The following is a 25,574-nucleotide window of genomic DNA, read 5'->3' on the forward strand; positions in this document are numbered from 1 at the left end:
GCAACTTTAGAAAAGCCAAAGGATGTATGTTACGGATTAGATGAATTGGACATTCATTTTTTGTTTTTATAGCCATTCATCTGATCTGAATCTACCATGATTAATAGATTTGTGGATCACATAGCCACATCAACTCAGGGAGAAGTAGTTGAAATGAAAATACTTAAATGTTTCTTTTCACACTTGACAACTGTTTTAAAGAGCTGATGTCAGACCTCTTTCAAGCCATTTTGTTGGTGGAAAAGGGAAAATGCCAATCTGGGAACACTTTTTACAATTCTTACCTCAGAAAAGGGGCTCCTGGGACAATAAGCAGATGGTCTCAAATTTTGCCAGACTGAGCTGTTTTAGTTTTGAACTACTTGGTTTATGCAAACAAAACTAGGTCGGCTTATTATACTGAAACAAAGCTGTCTATGCTGGAAACACCCGATGAGGTGATGACACAAGTCCAGTTGATGGACATCCAACTCATATGCACTGCACAACAACTCTAACCATTTCATCTTCTCCAACCATGTAAAATAAAACATGCATTTGTGAATTGATCATTATGAATTTAATACATTTTTTTTTTTCATTTTATCACTAACACCTTAAAATTCCATTAATTAACATTAACATATTAAAGTAATTCTAAAATATTTATTAATCTTAGTTACAGTCAATACATTATTAAAATCAAAAGTTAATCTGTTAGCATTATTTAATGGATCTAAGCTAACATGAACAATAAACAGTATTTCTATTAAATAATCTGATCGGATTGGGTCAAATCTTGAAAATGGGTTGTTCAAAAGAAAAAAATTCTTGGGTTTAATCTGGTTCAAATCTTCACATTGTATTCAAAACTTTTGAGTAAGATTGGGAAACCTAAAAATCAGGATTATCCTGATTCCGGCAGAAGGGTGGATTTCAGGAATAAAAATGTGATAACTTTAAAACTGGTTGAAAAAATACAACATTTGTATCGTGTAACATATATACACATTATTTGTTTTTATTTTGTTATTGATTAGTTTAACTATTAACTATTTAAGACTTTCAGTAAAGTAAAAAAATGTTGGCACCATAAAATAATCCCCCAACAGCAGTCAATTTTTATCAAACAAAAATAATACATTTAATTTTAAGTGTTTTTTTTAAAACACTGTATGTGAACTACAATGGCACATTCATCAGAGATGAAACAGTTGAAAGCAGTTTCTAACAATTGCATCCCTTATTGCATGTATATTTGGTTGTTTTTGTTGTGGGTTACATGAGGGGCTACGGAAACTCTAAAGGGACATGTTGATGGGAGGAAATTAATTAGAATTATTTTGCGTTCACCTGCAAATGTTCTGCGTTACCCTAGAAACTTTGCATTCACTTTCAAAAGTTGAGTTATTCGAGTTTCTTGGGGGAACGCAAAACTTATGTGAGAGAACGCAAAAGCATTCAAATATAAATGTTTTCTCCCATTTTATTTTGTCCCTTTAGTGCCTCCGTAAGTGGTCTAACTGTTAGGAAATAAAAAATGGAAGGGGGTGTTTGTTTGTCGTTTTCCTTCTCTTCAAATAAAACTCTTAAAGTGACCTGATATTGAGACTTCTACCTGTTGTTGTTCTTTACATAGCAAGTAACCTTACATTGTGAAATGTGATCCAGATTTGGTAATCTGAAAAACTGAATCTGGATCAGGTGATCCAATCCTATTTTGCTTTGAAAAACCGGCACAAAAGTAAAATGGATTACCTAATCCTGGTTAGCTAAACATGGGATTTCCAAATCTAATTCTGATCCAGATTCAAATTTTTTAACAACTGGGCCCAGGTGTATTTTGTTAAGGCCCTTCATGTTCCATGTTCTAGTAGTCCATCTCGTCAAGAGCTGAGCGCCTAGGCTTTTCAAAGTTTATTCTTTTGACCGTGAGCATGGACAGATGCATTCTAGCGGCCTTTTTTCAAGCATTCAAATCACCCGCACACACACACACTACACAAAAAAAACTGGCTGGTGCTCATGGCCATCAGTGGACTGTGCTGATGACAAATTCCATCACACGAACAAGGGACATTTTAGAGTGTTCAGGTATCAGCCAAAAGTCTTGCGATTGACAATGAACCAAGTGTAAAAACACAAATGTTTAAATAACTGAAAAACAAAGTGTCTGTAAATTAAACAAACATAGTTTATTTGGTTTAACAAGCATTGATAGTTTAAACAAAGAGGCCTTTTGTCTGGCAATCGAACGAACACTGATTATACTCCATTTATACCTACTTTACTGGTAACAAGCATTCAGGATATACTACTAATATGTTTAATAACTTTCAAACAATTTTACATCAATGCAATCAACTGTATGGTCTATACCGGTAATAATCCAATGATGAAAACTCCTCACATGGAAAACCAAAAAATATGCCTCTCCATTATAAATAACTAAAACTGAATAAGGCAAACGGGAAATTATTCATATTGAGAGGAAAAATAATAACAATGTAAAATAATTGTTTCCCCTTTCAACAAGCAAAAACAGAACTGAACTACTCAGGAGGAATTAAGAAACCCACCACATTTAGGATAACACTGCGATATGAGCTGTTTATTTTAAGTATACACTAACACCATAACAGTCTATATGAAATAAAAACTCTCAGTTGCTACCAAATGCTACAATGCCATGCATCCTCTGAAGAAACTGCTGCCTGTTGTGTTGTCATCTTTATCGTGTTTGTTCAACTAGGAGAAATAGATGCACAAGGAGAAAATCACGCAAGTGCTCATAACTGCACAAATTAAAAAAACATTTGACTTTTTTTCCCCTTTATTACATTACAAATAAATCTGGACAATTTCAAAATATTCCATTAAAGAAATAGTTCACCCAAAATTTTAATTCTGTCATTATTTGGTCTCCCTCATACAAATGTTCTCATTTTGGACCTCAACACCCCCACTCTCAATTCACTTTCTTTAAATGGAAATCTTTTGTGGTTATATCTTATATCTTCTTTTGTGGTTCACAGATTTTTTTTTTTTTTAAATGAGGGTGAATAAAACATAAGAGAATTGAATGTTTTTGTGAATTAACCCTTTAAAACCAGCCTGTAAAGATGGAATATTAACACTCACTGTACGACGAGATGTCAATCTCCTCTGGAAGTTCGCTGATGTTCACCTCAAATCTGTCCTGAACATCGTTCAAAGTGCGTGCGTCAGTCTCATCTGACACAAAGGTGATGGCCAGACCTTTCGTTCCAAACCTGCCGGCTCTCGCAACCTGAAGGAATGAGAAAAGTTAAAGCTGTTCAGGTGAATCCATTTACAGCCCATGATTTGGTTTTGTTTGACATAAGCCATTGTCACATGAACTGAACCGACCCTATGCAGGTATGTGTCCGAATCTTCAGGCATGTCGTAGTTGAACGCAATGTTGACTCTTTCGATGTCCATACCTCGGCCAAACAGGTTTGTGGCCACCAGGATTCGTCTCTGGAAATCCTTAAATTGCTGATATCGAGCTAGTCTGGGATAATAATCAGATGTGATCTGAGCCCCCAAAAATCCTACCATCTTAACTATAACATTAAAGTGCATAATGTGTGAATGTTTTCTACCTTTCATCTTGAGGCATTGCTCTATGAATGGCAATGGCAGGGAAATTTTGCTCCACCAGCAACTGAGCAAGAGCGATACAACGCTGCACCGATTTAACGAAGATCACCACCTGCAATACTAAGCAGCTGTAACACCGTACCAACCAATTTTCATCATTAAAATGAAACAACAAATTTTAATGGACCACTTAAAACCAAGTGGACAAATTCACCCATTGACTTTTTCAAAGCATTGGTTAATCTTTAAGCTCACTTGGTGAAAAAAAAACAAAAAAACATTGTCATCCAAAAGTACAAGAAATATAGAAAGTAATAGTGGACAGTGAATCTATAGGCCTAAATATATAACTCAGTTTATAAAACATGACAGTAACAACTCTTTTAATATCACTAACGATTTATATTTCAAATAAATGCTGTTCTTTTGAACTTTCTATTCATCAAAGAATCCTGAAAATCATGGTTTCCTCAAAGGAAACATGGAATATTTTTTTATTTTTTTTATTTATTCAAATAGAAAACAGTACTTTTAATGTTTAATAATATTTCATTATATAAATGCAGCCTTAATGATCATTAGAGACTTTAAAAACATTAAAATATGTTATCGACCCCAAACTATATATAAATAAATTGCATATAATCAAGTTATATCCTTGTTTAAAATTTTAAATCCCACATGTGACCCTGGATGACAAAAACAGTCACATGGGTCAATTTTTTGAAATTGAGATTTATACATCACATGAAAGCTAAATAAATATGTTAGGATGCAACTATTAGAAAATCTGGAATCTGATGGTGCAAAAAAATCAAAACATTGAGAAAATCGCCTTTAAAATTGTCCATTTATGTTCGCGATTGTGCTGCGTTCACTCACTAAAATAAATGTTTTGTATATTTACGGTAGGAAATTTACAAAATATCTTCATGGATCATGATCTTTACTTAATATCCTAATGATTTTTGGCATAAAAGAAAAATCGATCATTTTGACCCATTCAGTGTATTTTTGGCTATTGCCACAAATATACCCGTGCTTATACCCGTGTTTACTTCTATGGTTCCATTCCAGAGGGTTGTAGTTTGCATTTAAGTTGTATTAACTAAACCTGTATTCAAATGAGATGAATTGTATTTTGCATTACAGCCTGTGAACGACCAGATTGCATTGGTATGCAAATGTTTATTAGACAGTGGAAAATTTTGGTTTGAATAGATTTGCAAACTTTAGCGATTAACCCTGGTCTCTTTTGAATCACTCTCGATTTGAATGGATTAAACAGTGCTAGGGATCTTGACTTGTGTGTGTGTCCTGGTGGACTCTCGAGATACCTGGTTGAACTCCAACACATCCAAGAGGTCAAAGAGCTTCCTGTTCTTCTCGTTGTCCTTCAGCTTGACGTAGTACTGCTGGAGGCCGTGAAGCGTCAGCTTGGTCTCATCGTCCACAAAAATTTCCATCGGCTAGGACAACCAGTGGAAGCAGGGGGAAGGTGAGGAGGGGTGGGAGAGGAGTGTGCAGGTTCAGGGGGTTAAGATCGTGTGAAGACACATACAGGAAAGTTGACAAGACGTGGGTGGTGCAGATCATAGTGTTACAAGGGTGAGAAAGAGGAAGTGGTTTTTATGACAGAGTGACGGCATGGGTGGAATGGGTGTCGATGTGGACAGGGAAAGAAAGACACCAGAACACAAAGAAAAACAAGGACAAAAGAGGTATAAAGATTTTAGCAAAGGACAGTGGTGGGGGAGGGGACGACAATGAGAAGGAGAACATGGTGTTAGAAAGGAGAGTTATGAAACAGCAGGAGAAAGGGAAGCAAGAGAAGGGATGGGGGTTAGATTCACCCTCCCCACCCATCCCAAGCCAATGAGGACGCAACACACACACACACAGTCTCAAACACGTTGATAAATGCTACCCTGCTGACCTAGACTATATTTAGCTACCATTTTCAAGCCTAAAATCATATCTCTGCAATTTCTAAATAAACGTTCAAAAACTACAGATCTTTTGAGAAACACAAAGTAAAACTACCAAACAATGTGCAGTTTGGAAATCACATGAAATGATATGTTGTAAGGAGTTTTAAGTAGTATAAAGTCAACATGAAATCAAAACTGACCATATTTGCATTCCAAATACACATTCCTGTTCTTAATGTGGTTGATTCATCAGTCCACAATTTATTTTCCAAATGTATCTTATGGATCTTTTTATGAATGTTTTATCCGTGCATGTGATTCATTATTTTTGACCTTGTCATTTTTTTTTTTTTTTTATTAAATTATATAAACAAAATTTTAATTAAAATATAGGACTTTTTTTTTATTGGATAGAGGCAGATCCAATCAATTCAGATCCAATCAAAAAACAATGCATAGATATCCTCAGCCTACATTTTCTTTTTCGATAATCTGTTTTACTCAGATGTGCATCACTATACGAAACAAAAGATCTACCACTACTTGGTTTATTGCGATTTTAAAAATAACCAAACAGATATTGAGTCAATAAGGCTATTTTCACACTGTCAATCCAAATCCAATTATTATTAATATGACTTCAAACCACATATGAATATAGCTCAAAACGGATTTGTAAAAATTGCATTTCATGTTTACACTAGCTAATTATAATCCGATTACAATCAGATATGCAAAAAAAATTGGATTTGGACAGAAAGTCTGAATAAGGCATAAGTAAGAGGCCAAATGTAGTCTGAATAACGTGTACATGCTAGTTGAAACCGATCTACAATCACATTATCTAGTTTCCGATTCCACAATTTCAGTTGGACATCTGCGTAACATTTAAAAAATATGAATAGTTGCTTTTGTCTGACTGAAAATATTTTTTAATATATTGTTTAATATTATTTTAAGCTACTGGTAATGCAGCTTTTTAGTGTAAGTTATGGTGATAAATAACAGATTTGAAAAAAGATGCATTACAATGGGTACATTTCAACATTTAGCCACCATACTAGTCTTAAAGTGATAGTTCACCCAAAAATGAAAATTCTGTATTTCTTTCTTCTGCTGAACACACACAAAAAAAGGACATTTTGAAGAATATGGGTAACCAAACAGTTGACTTCTATGAAAGTCAAAGAGGCCCATCAGCTGTTTGGTTACCCATATTCAATAAGATATCTTCTTCTGTGTTCAGCAAAAGAAAGAAATTCATACAGGCTTGGAACAACTTGAGAGTGAGTGAGTAAATTAGAATTTTCATTTTTGGGTGAACTATCCCTTTAAGCATGTTCTGGTGGTGTTTCAGTTGATTGCAAAGTTCGTCCCAGTATAGTCTGTCCACTTTTTACCATCCTATCAAGTCCTGCCCCCCCATCCCCCCCCCCCCCCTCTTGTTTCACCTGGAAATTGTCACTTTACGCAAGTACGAGTTATAAATGCCATTTCATGTTAACTTTAAACACTCATACACCACCTAACATTGTTACTGCAACACTATATAACATTTAGCAGTGGGATGTCCTAACAAATTAATTCAGAAGGCCAAATTCATCCACCAAATTGCTTAAATATACAGAGAACATCCTCAATCTGATCTATCTGTACAAAACTACACATGTACATGGGTTGTGGGAAGAATAACAAATAGTAGTGGCCAAGTAAAAGTTACTGAGTTCACAATTATTTTCTATCACTATTGGGCCCTTACCATAAGCACTATACTCCACCTTTATTAGTGTCTAACACACATGTTTGCACTTACCTTAGAGATGTTAAGGCAAATCTATCACTTCCTGTCAATCAATCCTCTATTTGCTGCTGAACTGGTGTCTAAAGCTTTTTTTACTATATTGTCTTCAACCTAATAAAGCTATCAAATCAGTGGATTACATTAGGTTGCATCTGAATGTGCATAGTATTTATGTATAGTAACTCTCACTAAATGAGTGTATGTTTGAATCAGTTTTGAGAGTCATTATTTTATAGTATATTATGGTGCAACAGGAATTTGTTCATGAATATTTAGTAGAGCCATGTCACTTATGCCCCTCACAAGTCGTTCAGATTTTTTTAATAGGTGCAAAGTTGTATTTTACTATTTATGGTTTCTGTTTGAGTCACTCTTTCAGTTGCTTTTTGCCACCTAACGGTTCTTCAAGTGCGTCTCTATCTACACCCGCGCATATCTCCTCTCTCCTCTAAGTTTCTTCATCATCTCATCCCTCTCGCTCCAGTCTTCCGCAGCTTAATCCTCCCTTTCTCTCTCTTGTCTTGTCCCTCACACCCGCGCATGCTTTCTTCTCCGTTTCGGGACAGTTTTATTGCCTTGACTTTAACTTAGAAACAGACAGTGTTTCCTTTTTTCTTTGGGGCAGATGAGGAACCGTGCTAATCACAGACTGTCAGCTGGATTGATGAAGAGCTGTTCCATCATTGGCTGGTCCACCTGAACTCATTTATGCCACCAATGACTGAATCTTTTTGTTTCGCTTTATTCCTCAGATGATTTCATTATGCTGTCTGCTTTGTTAAAGAGTAATTAATTGCAGCCCTGGAGAGCCACTTTGTCGTGAATCGAATGTAGTTTTTAGCAGCTGGCTTGCTTTGTAAGACCGATACTTTATCAGTTTTAGTTTTGTGCCCCTTGAGAGTGTCTGGCAGCTGGCAACAGAATTTATGAAGCTCCAACAAGTGCTTCTTTTAATTAAAGGTTATTTGAGGACAAATCTCCAGGCTGGAATTACAGTCAAACAGGAACTAAAGTAATTTGTCTTGATAAATAGACACTGAGAGTGAAGTATTATTTTAATATGAGGGATTTTGTTAGAGTTGGAATGAAGAGTTTTTCATTATTAACTAAGTCCCTAAATGATATTTAAAGATGTGTTTATGCTTTGATGTATGGCCCTTAAGTGTATTTGAAGATACACTACATCCTCCCCTTAAAGACATCCTCTTATTCTGTTTAAAATATATTAAATGGACTCTTCATGACTTTAGCAAAGGTTGTTAAAGGACCTGTTTAAATTTACAGAGGATTGAGCCTGATGGATGGTGTAATATCTGTTGGCCAAACGGACGGGTGACTGTGTTTGCCAAATGCTGACGCAGCGCTGCCAGCTGAGGCGGGGATTAAGGACTTAACATCTTTTTCGCTGTGCCTCTATTAGTTAACAGTCTGTGATTATCAAACGGGCAGGAGAGTGGGGCATTTAGCGTTACGATGTCTCACGTAGGCCGTAAATGGATCTCTTTCAGGTGTATATGAGGTGGTCTTGTGAAGGGAAGGAGCTGTTGACATGGTAGAAGTAGGAGAGGCGTAATTACATCTTGCATGAACTTTCTACAGATGGGACGGATCTCTTTACTCAGGGTAGCACTGAACATCATGACTTGCTTCTCGTGAGGGGTCATACGAAAGATTTCCTGGACATCCCGCCGCATGTCTGCAGGGGACAGTAAAAGAAAAATGCATTTACAGTGCTGGTCAGAATTATTTGCCCCCTTGGTAAATATGATCAAAGATGGCTGTAAAAAATAAATCTGCATTGTTAATCCTTTTGATATTTTATTAAAAAAAATGTGCAAAAATCTAACTTTTCATTGAAGTAAAAGAATTGAAAGTGGGGGGAAAATCACATTATGAAATAAATGTTTTTCTCCAAAACATGTTGGGAACAATTATTTGCTCCCTTTTATTAAATACTTTCTGCAACCTCCTTTTTCCAAGATAACAGCTCTGAGTCTTCTCCTATAATGCCTAATGAGTTTGGAGAACACCTGACAAGAGATCAGAGACCATTCCTCCATACAGAATCTCTCCAGATCCTGCAGATTCCCAGATCCATGTTGGCGCTTCTTCTCTTCAGTTCAGCCCAATCATTTTCTATAGGGTTCTATAGGATCTGGAGAGATTCTGTTTGGAGAAATGGTCTCTGATCTCTTGTCAGCTATCCCTTTAAAGAAAAGTAGGCAGTACACGGTGAACTGCACACTATTCAAGTAAATTCCATTCTGAACACATCCATAGTCTCAAAAAGAGATTGCTCACCAAGTTGCTCCAGCATCTTGTCACATTCATCCAGGATGAAGTGCTTGATGTGTCGCAGGTTGAGACTCTTGTTGCGAGACAGAGCTAAAATACGTCCAGGAGTTCCCACCACCACATGAGGGCTCTCTCTCTTCAGCACCTCCTCATCCTTCTTTATAGATAAACCCCCAAAGAACACTGCCACCTGGGGGAGAGAGACAGCGTGAGCAAAAGCATTTGAGAAAACTTTGAAATTAAACTCCTGAATTTACATGGTGTATTTATAGGTGTACGTTTTATTAATACATTTTATTTATCAGTATGAATTACCCATAGATATTAGATGATATTATTAACATAATATTTGAAATGGCTATTAAAAATTATGTTTAATAACATATCTTTTACAATGGAAAAACATTTCATTTCCACCATTGAAAGTCACACATCAATATATAATTAACAGATTCATCTATTTTTCTAAATGTAATTTAAAAAGCACTGCCCTGTATCATATTTGCTGAATGAAATCCAATACTTGTTTCTTCTAAACTTTGGGTTTCTGATTTCAAAAATAGTGGTTATTTTGCTCTACAACTTCACACTTTCTTACAAAATATGTGAATTTCATAACATTTTTGCTTTCGACAACCATTTATAAGAAGATGTCTTGTACTATCCCTTAATCACCAGAAAACCTGCCACAAAGACATGATTCCCATCTTCCTCTGAGGCAGGTTAGAACTATTTGTTCATTTTTTCAGACGGTTTTCACATGTATGACATTATTTTATGCCTAATCCCGATTTCAAGGTTAGAATTATGGCCAGTGACAGAAGAAAATGCAAGCATGACCCAGGTGTTTTCTGCTACATCTAAGGGCGTTTTACTACATCCAAACAGAAATTATTTATCTGGTGTTTAAGTAAAGGTTTTTTTAATGAAATGAAGTATTTGAACATAATATTACACTCCTTTACAGACTGGTTAAATTATGCATTTTGAATTTAGTTTTCTTTTTGAAACTTTTGTCTAAGTGATCTAAGTGTTTTTTGATGAAATTTGCACACACAAAAAACTCCAGTAATCAGCTGGGGGGGGGGGGGGGGACACAGCAGCAAGGCTGTGTTATTTGTATAACATTAAATGTGAGCAATTTGGTGGACATGTTTGGTGCTGTATGCAAAAATAAATTTGGTACAGTTTGGTCAAATTTGATGGTTGTGTTAATTATTTTACAGTACTACATTAAGTTCAGACAATTATGTCAAATTGTTTGAGATATGCATTCCGCATATCAGGTAGGAATCAGTTGTCTACATTAATGGTGTGATGAAAACATTTTAAAATTGAATGTTGAGAAGATCAAAGAGTTGATTATTGATTTTAGAAGATAGAGATAGTTCAGTCTTATAAATATCTTGGTGTCCATTTGGACAGTAAATTAAACTGGAAGAAGAACAGTGAGGCTGTGTTCAAGAAGGCACAATTCTTTTTAAGAATCATGAGTTCTTTTGGTATTAGTAGGAAGCTTCTTCATGTCTTTTATCCGGTAATCCTGGCCAGTGTTTTGTTTTATGCAGTGCTTTGTTGAGGAGGTGGTTCCACTATGGATGACAAGGTTCGGTTATTGGTTTTACTTCAGATTCACTTGAGGTCTCGGTGGAAAAGAGAACAAGGGCAAAATTAAAAATGATTTTGACTTATGAAGGTCATCCAATATATAGTACTTTTGGTGGACCTAAGAGTTAATTTATTGAGAGATTAGGGATGCCTCAGTGTTCTACAGAGCGATTTAGAAGGTATTTTATTCCTGCTGCAGTGAGTTTTTTTTAATGAAGCTGTGTAATTATTGTATGGATTGATTGTGCTGTAATGTTTAATTGCTTGAGCTGTTTGAGATGTGTAATGGTGGCAAATGAGTTTCCCATCAAGGGGATTAAAAAAGATTTCTAACCTAATGATGTAATTATTTTGCCTGGTCCTATCAAACTCTCTTACATTTCATTTGTACAGAGAGTCTAGCCACTCTCCATTGACAAGCGTTAATTTCCTTGAAGGCGGGTACTCTGTTGAAGTTTAAAACTATTGGATCTGCCCAGAGCCACTGTGGATCTGCCATAACCAATCGCTAACGTTTGGTCGTGACGTAACCCAACAACTCAAACTAGCACACGACATCAACATCATCGTTCTCAGCCACTCCCTCTGTTCGCTGATTGGACCGGTAAAAAATTGACCGGAGAAAACCCACGAATACACCGCAAACCCAGACGGAGTACTGAAGGAAAATGAAAATTGAGCGGAAGTACGTAGGAGGGCGGAGCCAGGCCAGTAACTATTTAGGTTTTGTTCCAAAAATTTTAATTCATCAGATTTTTATAGTGTTTGTAATTGCTATATATCATAATTAGTCATTCTAAAACAGGTACAGTATTAAAGCTTCTCCTTGAAGTGTAAATATGAAAAGGGTTCAAATAGAACATCTTCCTACCTTGACACTAGGCATGTATTTGGAGAAGCGCTCATATTCTTTGCTGATCTGGAACGCCAGCTCTCGTGTATGACACATCACCAACACTGATACCTGGGTGAGAACAATTACTGGTCAAGTCAACCCCAAATTGTAACAACACGTAAAGCACATTTTATTAGTTCTTTGTTTTCAGAGCCTTTTAAAAGAGAGCTGTTACCTGACCAGTCACTGGCTCCAGCTGCTGAAGGGTGGCCAACACAAAGACAGCCGTCTTCCCCATTCCAGACTTGGCCTGACATAATACGTCCATCCCCAAGATCGCCTGAGGAATGCATTCATGTTGAACTGAAAGAGGAAAAACACAAATATATTCATACTAAACTTAAACTGATATCCAAGGACTTTATATGAGCACATGTAGAACTGCTCACCCTCAGATGGATGCTCAAAGCCACAGTCTACTATAGCTCTCAGGAGTTCTGGTTTGAGAAGGAAATCCCTGAATCCTGAGGAGTGGATGGACACATATGACCCTTTGACCCCTTCTTTCCTGATGGATATGACACTGTCACTGTGTCCAAGCCCTGTATCCCCAGCAACACCACCATCAACTTCATCCTCCTCATAGTCTAACAGCTCATTCTCAACGTCGTTCTCCGTCATCTTGCAGAGAGATAGGAATAAAACAACGGTAAATGCAAAAATATGATGAAATATGCTGGAGTAACTGCTTCTTCCTGTCAATCATTGTTATATATACTATTATCTGCTGCTATTTTGTGTGTGTGTGTGTGTATTATTTGACACAATTGACGTTTTATGTATGTCTGTGTTTATAAATTGTGAATAACATTATCAAATCTAAATAAAATTAAATACTATAAAATATTTATTATTAGATTTGATAACATATTTATAACCATAACATGATCATAAATTACATTAGAATTAGAAATGTGTGTGTGTTATTTTATTCGATTTGATAACATATACAGACTCACAGCATAAACAACTCTTAATTAAGACAACTATTAAACAATAAAATCAAATTCTCCGATTTTACAATAGCTAGAAATTACAATTTATTCAAAGCTGTTGTTTTATGTTAATTAAAATGCATGTAATTAAGGGGACAGGTCGCTTTAAACTAAGAAACTATCGCCTGGTTTCACAGACAGGGTTTAGATTAAACCAGGATTAGACTTTAGTTCAATTAGGACATTTAAGTAGCTTTTATAAACATGCCTTAGAAAAACACATTGCTGGTGTGCATCTTGAAACAAAACAATACACTGACATATTTTAAGATATGTCAATGCAAGGTTTTTTTTTTTTTTTTTAGTTAAAACAGCTCATTAATGCATTTTAGTTTGGGAATTATTGTCTGTGAAACCGAAGGAAAATTAAATATATTAGCGGTAACGTTAGCTTATCCATTTAGCCCAAGATATTATGCATCGCGCCAAATCATACACTATGACACAACATTCCTGTGTGTTTTCTAACGGAAAATAAAGGCTATTATCATCTCCCGTGTTGACTGTTATTTTTATTTTGTATGAAATAATCGCAGTTACCTCGAAATGCTGTATGAAACAGTTGGATTTCTCTACACCTGCTGCTGGATACGTCGCCAACGTCATCAACAAGCGACGAATAGAGTGTTTTGATGAAGGACCCAACATGTGGAACTGCATGAACTGCCTTGAGAAGAGACATTTAAGTTTTTAGCGAAGACATCATATTATTGTTATTAAACCTTGAGTAGATACCGCAACACTTTTCCTGCTGGCAAGTTTAATACAATTGTATTCGAACTTTTGATAAGTAAGTTCTATTTATGTGAATACACGTGTGACACATTTGTTTATGTGTTAGTTACAGAAGTCCTAACTGTTTTGAACGCTGTGGATGAGGTGTGTAAAATAAATCTCTGTACATTTTATTTTTCCAGCAATGTCATGTTTTAAAGGTGACCTCGACTTTTGCCCTGAATGTGGAAACATTCTCCCAGTGCCTGGCAGGGAAAATACTATTACCTGCCCTCGATGCTCTTTTGAAATATCTGTTGAAGGTAAGAGAGATCTTTTTAATGTCATAAAATGTCATTTATGGCAGGGGTTTTCAAACTGTTATTCGTGACCCTTAGGGGCCCGCTAGGGGAAAGTTCTGAGAAAAACAGTGTAAAATAAATAATTATAATAATATGTAATTAAATACATTTTATTAAAATAAAAATAGATTAAATCAATAAATTGGTTTGTATGAAAACATATGTATGAAATATGTATATGTATGAAAAGGGTTCTCTCTCAGAATTCACAGGTCAAGTTATTAAGTCGTCGGTGGTGTTTAATCCTTTGGATCAGAGCTCCATTGCTAGTGACAGCGTGGAAGATGCTGAATTAAAGGGGCCAGTGGTAAGTTATTTCAAAATACAGTAATTAATTCTTAAAAACTATTAGTTCTATTTGTGTAATGTCACCCAATAAACATTCTCACTTGTTTCTCATTTTCTGCAAACGTTTCATCAGATTGACAGGAGATGTTCTCGCTGTAATAAAGAGGGAATGGTATATCATACAAGACAGATGAGATCGGCAGATGAAGGGCAGACAGTCTTCTTCACATGTATACACTGCAGGTAATTATGCACTCTTAAAGGGACAGTTCACCCAAAAATGAAAGTTATGTCACTTACTCGCTTAGTTTCTTAGTATCACTTAGTTTTTTTCTTCTATTGAACACATAAGAAGATATTTTGAAGAATGTTGGTAACCAGACAGTTGACGGTAGCCATTGACTTCCATACTATGGAAGTCAATGGCTATTGGCTACCGTCAACTGTCGGGTTACCAACATTCTTCAAAATATCTTCTTAATGGCTACTGTCAACTGTCTGGTTACCAACATTCTTCAAAATATCTTCTTATGTGTTCAACAGAAGAATGAAACTCATACAGGTTTGGAACAACATGAGGGTGAGTAAATGATGACAGCATTTTTATTTTTGGGTGATCTATCCCTTTTAAGCACTTTTAGCGATAATTTTTAAATGAAACCATTTATACTGGTACCAGGTTGTCGATTAATGCTGTTTATACATTGTTTTAAGTTACCTGATTGTTACCTGTCAGTGCACTGACAAGAAAAATATATTCATTTGATTTCTCTGTTACAGGTACCAAGAAAAGGAGGATTCATGAGAAAATTACCTTTGCTGCTGTTGTTGTCTTTTACAGTTATTGGTTGCCAGAATTTAAATAGTATTAAATATAAAAATACAATTTATTTGTCCACAATGTTAATTCATAATAAAAATAAATAAATAAATAAAACGAATGTGTGAAAGTCATTTTTTGCAGGAATTTATAATATACAGTTTACGTTTATAATATTAATAATAATAAAAAAGTCATGCTCAAAAGCACCGAATATAAATCCATATTATTATGAAAAAGTTTACACAAAACTACACTTTACCGAAAAGTCTCCCCAGGCATAGCACGTCAACCAATCAGACTGCCCGTTTCGGCGATCACGTGATCATTCAACATGGCTTCATGGAAGCATCCACACTGAACGCTTGTGAAGAAATGAAATGATTCACATCATTTAATGCACTGTATTGTGCTTCCTGACACATGTGAAACAAGGTAAGTCTACGGACTATCTTTTAGATATATGTTTAAAGCGAAAATTACTAAGGTATATATTAGAATGTTTTTTACTTTAGAACGTTTTCTCTATTCATTAACGGTAGGACAAAAGTCTCAATGATTCAGTTTATGTTGTCTTCACCGTATTCGTTGATGTTGACTTCTGTTTTTAAATGCATTTAGTTTAAGTTTTATCCATTGAACGCCTCAGTCACAGGTTCCTATGTGAAAAAAAAAATGTCTTAAAATATATAATAACAGTATGACGTTGTATTTAACACTCATAATTATTTTTTATTACATAAGTTTTAATGCTAGTCATCTTTTGCATGTTTTTGCAAGTCATCTCCTTATTCATCTGTCTGCCTGTTTACAGATGAAGTTTCGCGTCCAGCTGCAGTGCAAAAACTTGCATGAGTATCTAAAGGAATTGAGCCCTGAGGTCCTCGACAGGCTCTACAATCACCCTGCAACATGCCTGGCTGTATACAGGTTCATCTTGCTTTAGAGTTTAAATATACATGCGTATTGACATGTGTGAATGTTATTTGATTAGATAATAAAATATAAAGGCAAGCGACTTTTTACTTTTCAAGCCACAACATTTCTTACAAAGTCTGTGACCGTTTTGAATTATAGCACAGGAGTTTTAACATCTAGTATTATTTTCGGGTGCAAGTGCAACTTTGTTTTTTATCTAATCTAATAACATTCTCAATTTGTATGTGGCATAATTGGTCAAATGCTTTTCTTAGGTCATTATATAATACAGGAATAACAAAGGAATAAAATAATTAAAGGATTAAAAGGGATTTAAGGGAATAACGAAAAAGAAATAAGAATTGCAGAAGTTCCAGGATTTATTGTAGTTCTGATTATGAAGTAATCAAGTTAAACTATTTACAAATTAAATAAAAATGTGAAACATTTCTTGTCTCACCATATTCAGTTATGAATTACATGAATCATTTAAATAACATATTGTGTATTTTCTGTTCAAAACACTGGACTTTCATAAAAAAGTTCAGTAGTTTGCATCTCTGGATATTACTGTCGGTCACAAGAAATTTGGCCATTTAGTATTATCCTGATATAATACTAAACCTCAGTGAGTTATGCTGATTGGCTCATTCTCATTTATTTGCATACAGGGAACTTCCAGCTTTGGGAAAGAATTATGTGATGCGAATGCTGTTTTTAGACCACCCACTTCCACAGGCTGCAGTTGCGCTGTGGGTCAAAAAAGACAGTCAAAAGTAAGTACAATAGTTAGTTCTATCATTCTAATACAAATCAGTACATTACATTTCTGAAGGATCGTGACACTTCAGACTAGAGTAATGGCTGCAGCAAATTGTTCATCAGCATTGCCATCACAAGAATAAATTACATTTTAAAATATATTAAAATAGAAATCAGTTCTTTCATATTGTAATAATATTTCACAATTTTACTGTATTTTTCATCAAATAAATGCAAGTTTGGTGAGCATAAGAGACTTCTTTTAAGTACATTAAAGAAGCCATATTTTGCCCTTTCACAAAGTGTTGATTTTGTTTTTGGGGTCTACTAGAATAGATTTTCATGCTTGAATGTTATATTTTACATTGTTTCAGTCTGTCAGGAATGCTCTGTTTAGTTTCTGTCTCTATGAAAACCCCCTTCTGAAAAGCTCAGTGTTCTCTGATTGGTCGCCTGGACTAGTGTGTTGTGATTTGTCAACCACTTCAAGCGTGTTTCAGTTGCCACGCCCCTTACTATAACCATGGGTTTTAACACTACTAATGCAATGCAACTCAACCAGGCCATTGCCCTCTTTTTGCATATGCCTTCGATGGGAATTATTTAAATGAGGGATATTGTAACATGCACGTTCTTGGAAGAAAACTCAAGACTACAATCGAGGCGTTTCAGGGAGTTCAGAAACAGTGATTACTGATATACTGAATAACTTCCTTTGGAGTGCTTTGTGACTTTGCAGACCTTTTTCATGCTCAAACAGCAACATTACACACTAAAGAAAGTTGAAAATATAAAAAAGCATAATAGGTCCTCTTAATTTTTTTACTGACCACAAATTTTGAACGGCAGTGTCAAAAATTTCTTTCTCATATGTTGGTGTCTTTGCTTTTCCAAGAGACCACGATCATTGTGTGTCTGTGTTAACCGGGCTACGGCTCTGGCACAGTCAGCAGCTTCAGGGTGGACTCCAAGGCTTTGTGCTCAACCCTGTGTTTAAAGACAACCTGAGAATTGCACTGCTAGGCGGGTGAGGAACACAGTTTTAATTGAGAACCGTCATAGTGTTGCAGCGGCTGGTTTACTGGATTCACGTTCTCTTTTATCCTTGCCAGCGGTAAATCGTGGGCGGATGAGGGCGGCAACCTGGGTCCTGATCGCCATGCGAGGGATGTAGAGAGTCTCGACCGGTACGCCATGGAGCGTTGGGAGGTCATCCTTCACTTCATGGTGGGCTCTCCTAGCGCAGCCGTCAGCCAGGATCTGGCCCAGCTCCTCATTCAGGCTGGGCTCATGAGGAGGTAGAGCACACTATCACTCCACTGATGCACCAACTAAAGTAGGTCAAATATGAAGGGTAGACCAAAAAATAATCTCGATCTGTTTTTTCCCCTCTCAGCGAGGTTGGTGATGCTCCTTGTATCACATCGGCAGGGTTTCAGTTCCTGCTGCTGGACACAGCATCTCAGCTGTGGTACTTCACCCTGCAGTACCTCAAAACAGCACAGGTTAGTACATGACATATAAAATCTGTACATTAAATATCCCCTACATTATGATATGTGTGTGTATCATAAGCCAGTTTACATGCACCGATTAGTCCAACCGCAGATTCACATGTACCCAGTTGAAATTATAAAGGAGATTTATGTGCTTGCAAAAAGTGCAAAAACAGCGAGAAGCTTCCGAGTCCTGTCAGAGAAAGATAAACAACTTAGCATGGCACAACAGTGTGTGTTTGCCTTTTTAACATATTGAAATTGCTTTCTTCTCGCTTTGCTAACTTTACTTAACAAAAGTTAAGAATTTGAAGCAGTATCCCAAAATTGTGTCTCTATCATATGAAAACATATGGCCTCATGCCAGTTCCTTCAATAACTTAACATCTGGATATGAGTACTTTGCAAAGATTGCTGGGTTAGAGAGTTCCAATCCGTATGCACACAACAAGGTATTTATGAATCTGATTATGAAAGTAGTGCATGGCAATTGCTCATCTGTTTGGTGAATTATTCAAGACTTGCACTTCAATCTGATCATTTTTTCCCCCCAAGGTGTTTACGTGATGGCTTTTCATTCTAGTTGAGCTATCATTCTGATTGTTCATAGTTATTAGGCTGCATGTAAATGTGGTTGGCGTGATGGAAAATATGGCTCCACCTCCTTATTAACAGTCTAATCTCTCTCCTTCATAGTCGAGAGGGATGGACCTGGTAGAGATTCTTTCCTTTTTGTTCCAACTGAGTTTTTCCACTCTTGGTAGGGTGAGTGCTGCTTTTACTATATCAAGAATAACATATGAGTCATAGATAAAAGCCATTACTGACCATAATTAAATTAAAGAAGCCATTTTGCTATTGTCCCTTAAAGTAGGGTTGGTCTCTTGGTTATTAATAGGTTTTGCTTTGTAGTTTGATTGTTGTTTTTCTTGCAGGACTATTCTGTGGAGGGGATGAGTGAGTCTCTGCTCACATTTTTGCAGCATCTACGAGAGTTTGGTCTGGTTTTTCAAAGAAAGGTTTGTGATCAAGAAAAAATACTGAATAGCTCTGAATAACACATGTACCCTCTAGTCGAAATATGTACAGTATTTGGAATAGGATTTCTAGGAACTAGAACCAGTCTAGGAACCAATCTCAAAGGATCCTTGCCAAAAAATAAGTTTAAATGTATTTATTTATTTATTGGGGGTGTGCAAAAAAAAAAAAAAAGACTTTTCTGCTCACCGTGACTGCATTTATTTGATTAAAAATACATTAAAAACAGTAATATTGTGAAAAAAATATTACAATTGTAAATAAATATTTTTTGTTTTAAGATATTTTAACATGTAATGTATTCATGTGATGGCAAAGCTGAATATTCAGCAGCTTTTACTACAGTTTTCAGTGTCACATGAGCCTTCAGAAAAAATATGCTGATTTGGTGCTCAAGGAACATTCCTTATTATCAGGAATATATATAGTTGTATATATTATTTAAAAAAAATTCTTTATTAAGTTCTTTGAATGCTTTGTATGGAAAAGTTTAGTTTAAATATGTCTAAAACAAGCAATTGCACCAGTTTGCATCATTCCCTGCATATTTTTAACAGAGGAAGTCACGGAGGTACTACCCTACGAGGTTGGCCATAACTCTATCTGCAGGAGTCACAGCAAGCCCTGCCTCTGGGTCTGCCTGTTCTGCACTAGGAGCCATACCAGGAACAGGGGACACAGGCTTCATCATTGTAGAAACAAATTATCGAGTATATGCCTACACAAGTATGTCAGACTCATATTACACACACTGACATGTCTGAAAGGCATTGCGCTTTACAATATCAGTCAAAACGCTGCTTCTATCTCTGTCTGACAGACTCTGAACTCCAGATTGCATTGGTAGCTCTATTTAGTGAGATGCTGTATCGGTTTCCTAACCTGGTTGTTGCTCAGGTAACCAGAGAATCAGTGCAGCAGGCCATCAGTAATGGCATTACAGCACAGCAGGTGAGAGACGCATGCAGCCGCTGGAACTTAGAAACTGTTGCCCTGCAGACTGGCGTGTGAAGGTGTTTTGACATTTATTTAATGATTTTCAGATCATTCACTTCTTAAGGACCCGAGCACACCCAGTAATGCTTAAACAGGTAATTGCTAATAGGTTTAATTTTAACCATTGTGCTAATAAGAAGAGTTTAAATAAAGTTTAGCTGTAACTGAACAAACTTGGTGTAGTTAAGGGCTGGGCGATAAAAGATAAAATATATAATAAACATACATATTAAAATTATTTGTAATTAATTATTAGAGGGATAGTTCATCCAAAAATATATATTCTGTTATAATTTACTCACCTTCATGTCATTCCAAATCTGTACGAGTTTCTCTCATCTTTGAAACGCACATGAATATATTTTTAATGAAACCTGAGAGGTTTCTGTTCATCCATTGAAAGTCCAGTTAACCAAAATGTAAAAGGTTATAAAGGTGTCGTAAAACGAATCCATATTAATTGAGTGGTTTAATCCAAGCCTTGTAAAGAGATACGATTGCTTAATATGAACAGATTTAATTTACAGTGAATTAATTTACAATCTAAACATTGATTGACGTATATAATATAAATATATAAATTCGAACATAGAAGCTTGAATGTGCGTCACATGCTAAAACAAACCTCACTGGTTTTATTATACACTCACCTAAAGGATTATTAGGAACACCATACTAATACTGTGTTTGACCCCCTTTCGCCTTCAGAACTGCCTTAATTCTACGTGGCATTGATTCAACAAGGTGCTGAAAGCATTCTTTATAAATGTTGGCCCATATTGATAGGATAGCATCTTGCAGTTGATGGAGATTTGTGGGATGCACATCCAGGGCACGAAGCTCCCGTTCCACCACATCCCAAAGATGCTCTATTGGGTTGAGATCTGGTGACTGTGGGGGCCATTTTAGTACAGTGAACTCATTGTCATGTTCAAGAAACCAATTTGAAATGATTCGAGCTTTGTGACATGGTGCATTATCCTGCTGGAAGTAGCCATCAGAGGATGGGTACATGGTGGTCATAAAGGGATGGACATGGTCAGAAACAATGCTCAGGTAGGCCGTGGCATTTAAACGATGCCCAATTGGCACTAAGGGGCCTAAAGTGTGCCAAGAAAACATCCCCCACACCATTACACCACCACCACCAGCCTGCACAGTGGTAACAAGGCATGATGGATCCATGTTCTCATTCTGTTTACGCCAAATTCTGACTCTACCATCTGAATGTCTCAACAGAAATCGAGACTCATCAAACCAGGCAACATTTTTCCAGTCTTCAACTGTCCAATTTTGGTGAGCTCGTGCAAATTGTAGCCTCTTTTTCCTATTTGTAGTGGAGATGAGTGGTACCCGGTGGGGTCTTCTGCTGTTGTAGCCCATCTGCCTCAAGGTTGTGCGTGTTGTGGCTTCACAAATGCTTTGCTGCATACCTCGGTTGTAACGAGTGGTTATTTCAGTCAAAGTTGCTCTTCTATCAGCTTGAATCAGTCGGCCCATTCTCCTCTGACCTCTAGCATCAACAAGGCATTTTCGTCCACAGGACTGCCGCATACTGGATGTTTTTCCCTTTTCATACCATTCTTTGTAAACCCTAGAAATGGTTGTGCGTGAAAATCCCAGTAACTGAGCAGATTGTGAAATACTCAGACCGGCCCGTCTGGCACCAACAACCATGCCACGCTCAAAATTGCTTAAATCACCTTTCTTTCCCATTCTGACATTCAGTTTGGAGTTCAGGAGATTGTCTTGACCAGGACCACACCCCTAAATGCATTGAAGCAACTGCCATGTGATTGGTTGATTAGATAATTGCATTAATGAGAAATTGAACATGTGTTCCTAATAATCCTTTAGGTGAGTGTATATATATATGTATGTATATATATATATATATATATGTATATGTATGTATATGTGTGTGTATATGTATGTGTGTATATATATGTGTGTGTATATATGTGTGTATATATATATATATAATGTATATATGTATGTATATGTGTATATATGTATATGTATGTGTATATATGTATATATATTGTATATATGTGTGTGTGTATACTAAATTGCCGGTGCTTTGTCTGATTTATTTGTTTACATCATTAATGTGATTGGATGTAAAACTTCCTGCTTCAATAATACTTGCTAAATAATACTTGTATGAGATCTATCATATGATATAGTTAAGCAATATCACGAGCCAGAGAGCTGTTTTCACAAATATTAGCACGATTGCAAATGTGATATTGATTTTATTCAAACGTTCGATGAACAAAATTTTATTTTTAAAACATTAAAGGAGAACTCCGGTCAATTTTAACATTGAGCTCATTTTTTTGTACATTTGGAGTGCTGTCAATACAGAGAACAACGACAAAAATCGGTGTTGCCTACACCGAGTTATTCTATTTTTAAAATTTGCACCCTGTTGACTTCAATGGGGCAAGTACTAAACCTGCTTTTAGCCTCTTAACATCCTTGATGTGTCATTACAAGTGCACAGAAAATGTGAGTGATTCCTTCAGAGTGAACACGAGTGAGTCTGACTGCAGTAGATGTGAAAGAAATATATAAAAATGATGTTATTTAAGCCAGCGCAAATACCTTTGTTTACATCCTGTTTTTCGGTTGAAGTCCAAAGTAGTCGATTGCCGAGTTCACGCGCGTGATCATAGGTATTAAACCTATGCGTGTGAACTCGGCAATCGACTACTTTGGACTTCAACCGAAAAACAGGATGTAAACAAAGGTATTTGCGCTGGCTTAAATAACATCATTTTTATATATTTCTTTCACATCTACTGCAGTCAGACTCACTCGTGTTCACTCTGAAGGAATCACTCACATTTTCTGTGCACTTGTAATGACACATCAAGGATGTTAAGAGGCTAAAAGCAGGTTTAGTACTTGCCCCATTGAAGTCAACAGGGTGCAAATTTTAAAAATAGAATAACTCTGTGTAGGCAACACCGATTTTTGTCGTTGTTCTCTGTATTGACAGCACTCCAAATGTACAAAAAAATGAGCTCAATGTTAAAATTGACCGGAGTTCTCCTTTAACATAATTTATTCAGTTGTAACTACCAATTCAGATGCAACTTCTGTGCCACCACTGTAGTGGAAAGAATTAATATTATTTCTTTGGATTGATAACAGCTCTATATAGTGTCTCATAATTCTAATATTTGAATTATTGATTAAATATTACTACTTTGGGATTAACCAAAGTCTTATGGGTTTGGAACGACATGAGGGTTAGTAATTAATGACAGAATTTTCATTTTGGGGTACTGTTCCTTTAATTGATAATAATGAAGAATTATTACAATTGTATTTAATTATTTAAAATTAAATGCTTAAGGATTTTTTTAACATTTCTTTTGTGTGTTAATCATCTTTTTAATAATTTAAATCCCATGCATAAAAAATGCATTAATCCCATTAGTTCCCCCTTGTAGTTTTAGATGTCCCTTAGGTGTCTCCCTTGTGCAATATGGCAATTCTTATCATGAAAATTCTACACTGCTATGCAAATATTCACTGCTCAATGCATGAACATGTTTCCGTGTGTCATTCTGTCCTCAGACCCCCATTCTTCCCCCAACCATCACTGATCAGATCAGACTGTGGGAGCTTGAGAAAGATCGCTTACAGTTTACTGAGGGTGAGTGTGCCTTTGTGCATGTGAGACCAGCTCTTTGTTGTTCTTAAGTGAATTTACATTTCCCATTAACAATCTATGTTTTTACTTCAAATAAAACCATTAGATATTATACAATTATTTTATTACATTAGTAATTGTAATGATTTAAACAATCGAGTGTTGCAGTTTCATTTAAATGGAACCTCTGGGAATGGATGTCTCCATTTCAATAATAATAAAAAAAAACATTATGTTGATATCACAGCATGGAAAATTTGTTTTCACTCTGTGGGTGACCTGCAGGGTTAATTCTTTAAAGTGTAAATGTCAGACTGTATAAGAACTGTGTTTGTGAAGTGTAATGCAAATAAAAAATTAGCATTGGAATAAGGTTTGTGGTAGGGGGTCATAAACGCCATCTGAAAATATATAGATGTCTCAGTTATGCATTTTGTGTCCTTCAACTTTACACAATGTTTTTCTTTCAGGAGTGTTATACAACCAGTTTTTATCCCAGGCTGATTTTGAAGTGTTGCGGGACAGGGCTCAGGTAAAAAATAGCAGATTTACTTGGTGTACTTTATAAGCATTAGATGTCTCTCCTGCAGTAACAAACGGAGTACTGACAGTAAAGCCTCTGTCCTGCAGGGTTTAGGTGTACTGGTTTGGCAGAACCCCGCTCACAGGGTCATGGTGGTGACGCCACATGGACACAGCGAAGTTAAGAGATTCTGGAAGAGACAAAAGAGCCATACATAAAGGAAATAAGAAGAACAGACCTTTAAGACCACAAGATACATCATTCACTTGAGAATGATACTGAGAATTACTACTAATGGATGGACAAGAGGAACCATCTGTAATGAGGACTATTTTTTGTATTTTTAAGGTCATCTGTTTAAAAAAATCTGTTTCTATACATAGTTCAAAGCCTTTTGCTGTTTATGAGACAGTATGCGCATTATTATTCCCTTATTGACTTGTGCTTTTGTAGTGTCTGTCTTTGCTATGTTTGTGTCTGAGGTAAACTGACTAAAATAAATGCTGTTTACACTGAATGCTAATAATGTCTTTTGTTTGATAACATGGAAATTTAGTCCATGAAATTTACATTTCAGTCACAAGTAATTAGGGGTAAAATTAAAATGAATTCTGTTTAGCCTTTAGGATGATGGAGGGGAGTACATTTTAGTCTTAATGGGTGAATCTCACAAAAACATGTTCACCAGGTCACATTTTTTGATGTGACATTTTTTGACATTTTTGGGGCAGATTCCAAAAAAAAAAAAAACTATTTTTAGATGGAAGGTTTCTTTCTTTTGATGTTTTCAAGTTATATTTTATATTGATATATTTCAAGTCGTTCTTATTTTTGTTAGTACAAAAAAATGGTAATTTGTATTAGT

The 25,574-nt window shown here is 36.0% G+C and overlaps 3 protein-coding genes across 4 annotated transcripts; 2 read left to right on the forward strand and 1 right to left on the reverse strand.

Annotated features, from left to right (window-relative positions):
- Positions 1-2,153: 2,153 nt before the first annotated feature.
- Positions 2,154-13,788, reverse strand: ddx39b (DEAD (Asp-Glu-Ala-Asp) box polypeptide 39B; the record flags this gene model as incomplete). The annotated part of the gene is made up of 11 exons (XM_079880133.1): positions 2,154-2,727; positions 3,121-3,268; positions 3,370-3,514; positions 3,606-3,715; positions 4,941-5,072; positions 8,913-9,031; positions 9,637-9,820; positions 12,110-12,202; positions 12,309-12,436; positions 12,523-12,754; positions 13,669-13,788. 11 exons carry the CDS (start codon positions 13,786-13,788, stop codon positions 2,711-2,713), a joined length of 1,428 nt encoding a protein of 475 aa, XP_079736259.1. The 3' UTR covers positions 2,154-2,710.
- Positions 13,750-15,409, forward strand: polr1h (RNA polymerase I subunit H). Of its 2 annotated transcripts, none has more exons than XM_079880134.1 (5): positions 13,750-13,918; positions 14,046-14,165; positions 14,408-14,511; positions 14,626-14,735; positions 15,273-15,409. In XM_079880134.1, the coding sequence occupies exons 2-5, from the start codon at positions 14,048-14,050 to the stop codon at positions 15,295-15,297; spliced, it is 357 nt and encodes a 118-aa protein (XP_079736260.1). In that variant the 5' UTR covers positions 13,750-13,918; positions 14,046-14,047; the 3' UTR covers positions 15,298-15,409. The 2 variants fall into 2 exon arrangements, with proteins under 2 accessions (XP_079736260.1, XP_079736261.1); XM_079880135.1 differs by having other exon boundaries at positions 13,814-13,882.
- A 179-nt stretch (positions 15,410-15,588) lies between these two features.
- Positions 15,589-25,230, forward strand: gtf2h4 (general transcription factor IIH, polypeptide 4). Its single transcript, XM_079880136.1, has 14 exons — positions 15,589-15,747; positions 16,127-16,242; positions 16,902-17,006; positions 17,888-18,019; positions 18,105-18,290; positions 18,389-18,497; positions 19,185-19,253; positions 19,424-19,507; positions 20,084-20,252; positions 20,347-20,477; positions 20,570-20,617; positions 24,111-24,189; positions 24,657-24,718; positions 24,817-25,230. The coding sequence occupies exons 2-14, from the start codon at positions 16,127-16,129 to the stop codon at positions 24,925-24,927; spliced, it is 1,401 nt and encodes a 466-aa protein (XP_079736262.1). The 5' UTR covers positions 15,589-15,747; the 3' UTR covers positions 24,928-25,230.
- Positions 25,231-25,574: the final 344 nt, after the last annotated feature.

This window comes from Squalius cephalus, assembly GCF_949319135.1.
Source record: "Squalius cephalus genome assembly, chromosome: 8".
Taxonomy (NCBI): Eukaryota; Metazoa; Chordata; class Actinopteri; order Cypriniformes; family Leuciscidae; genus Squalius; species Squalius cephalus.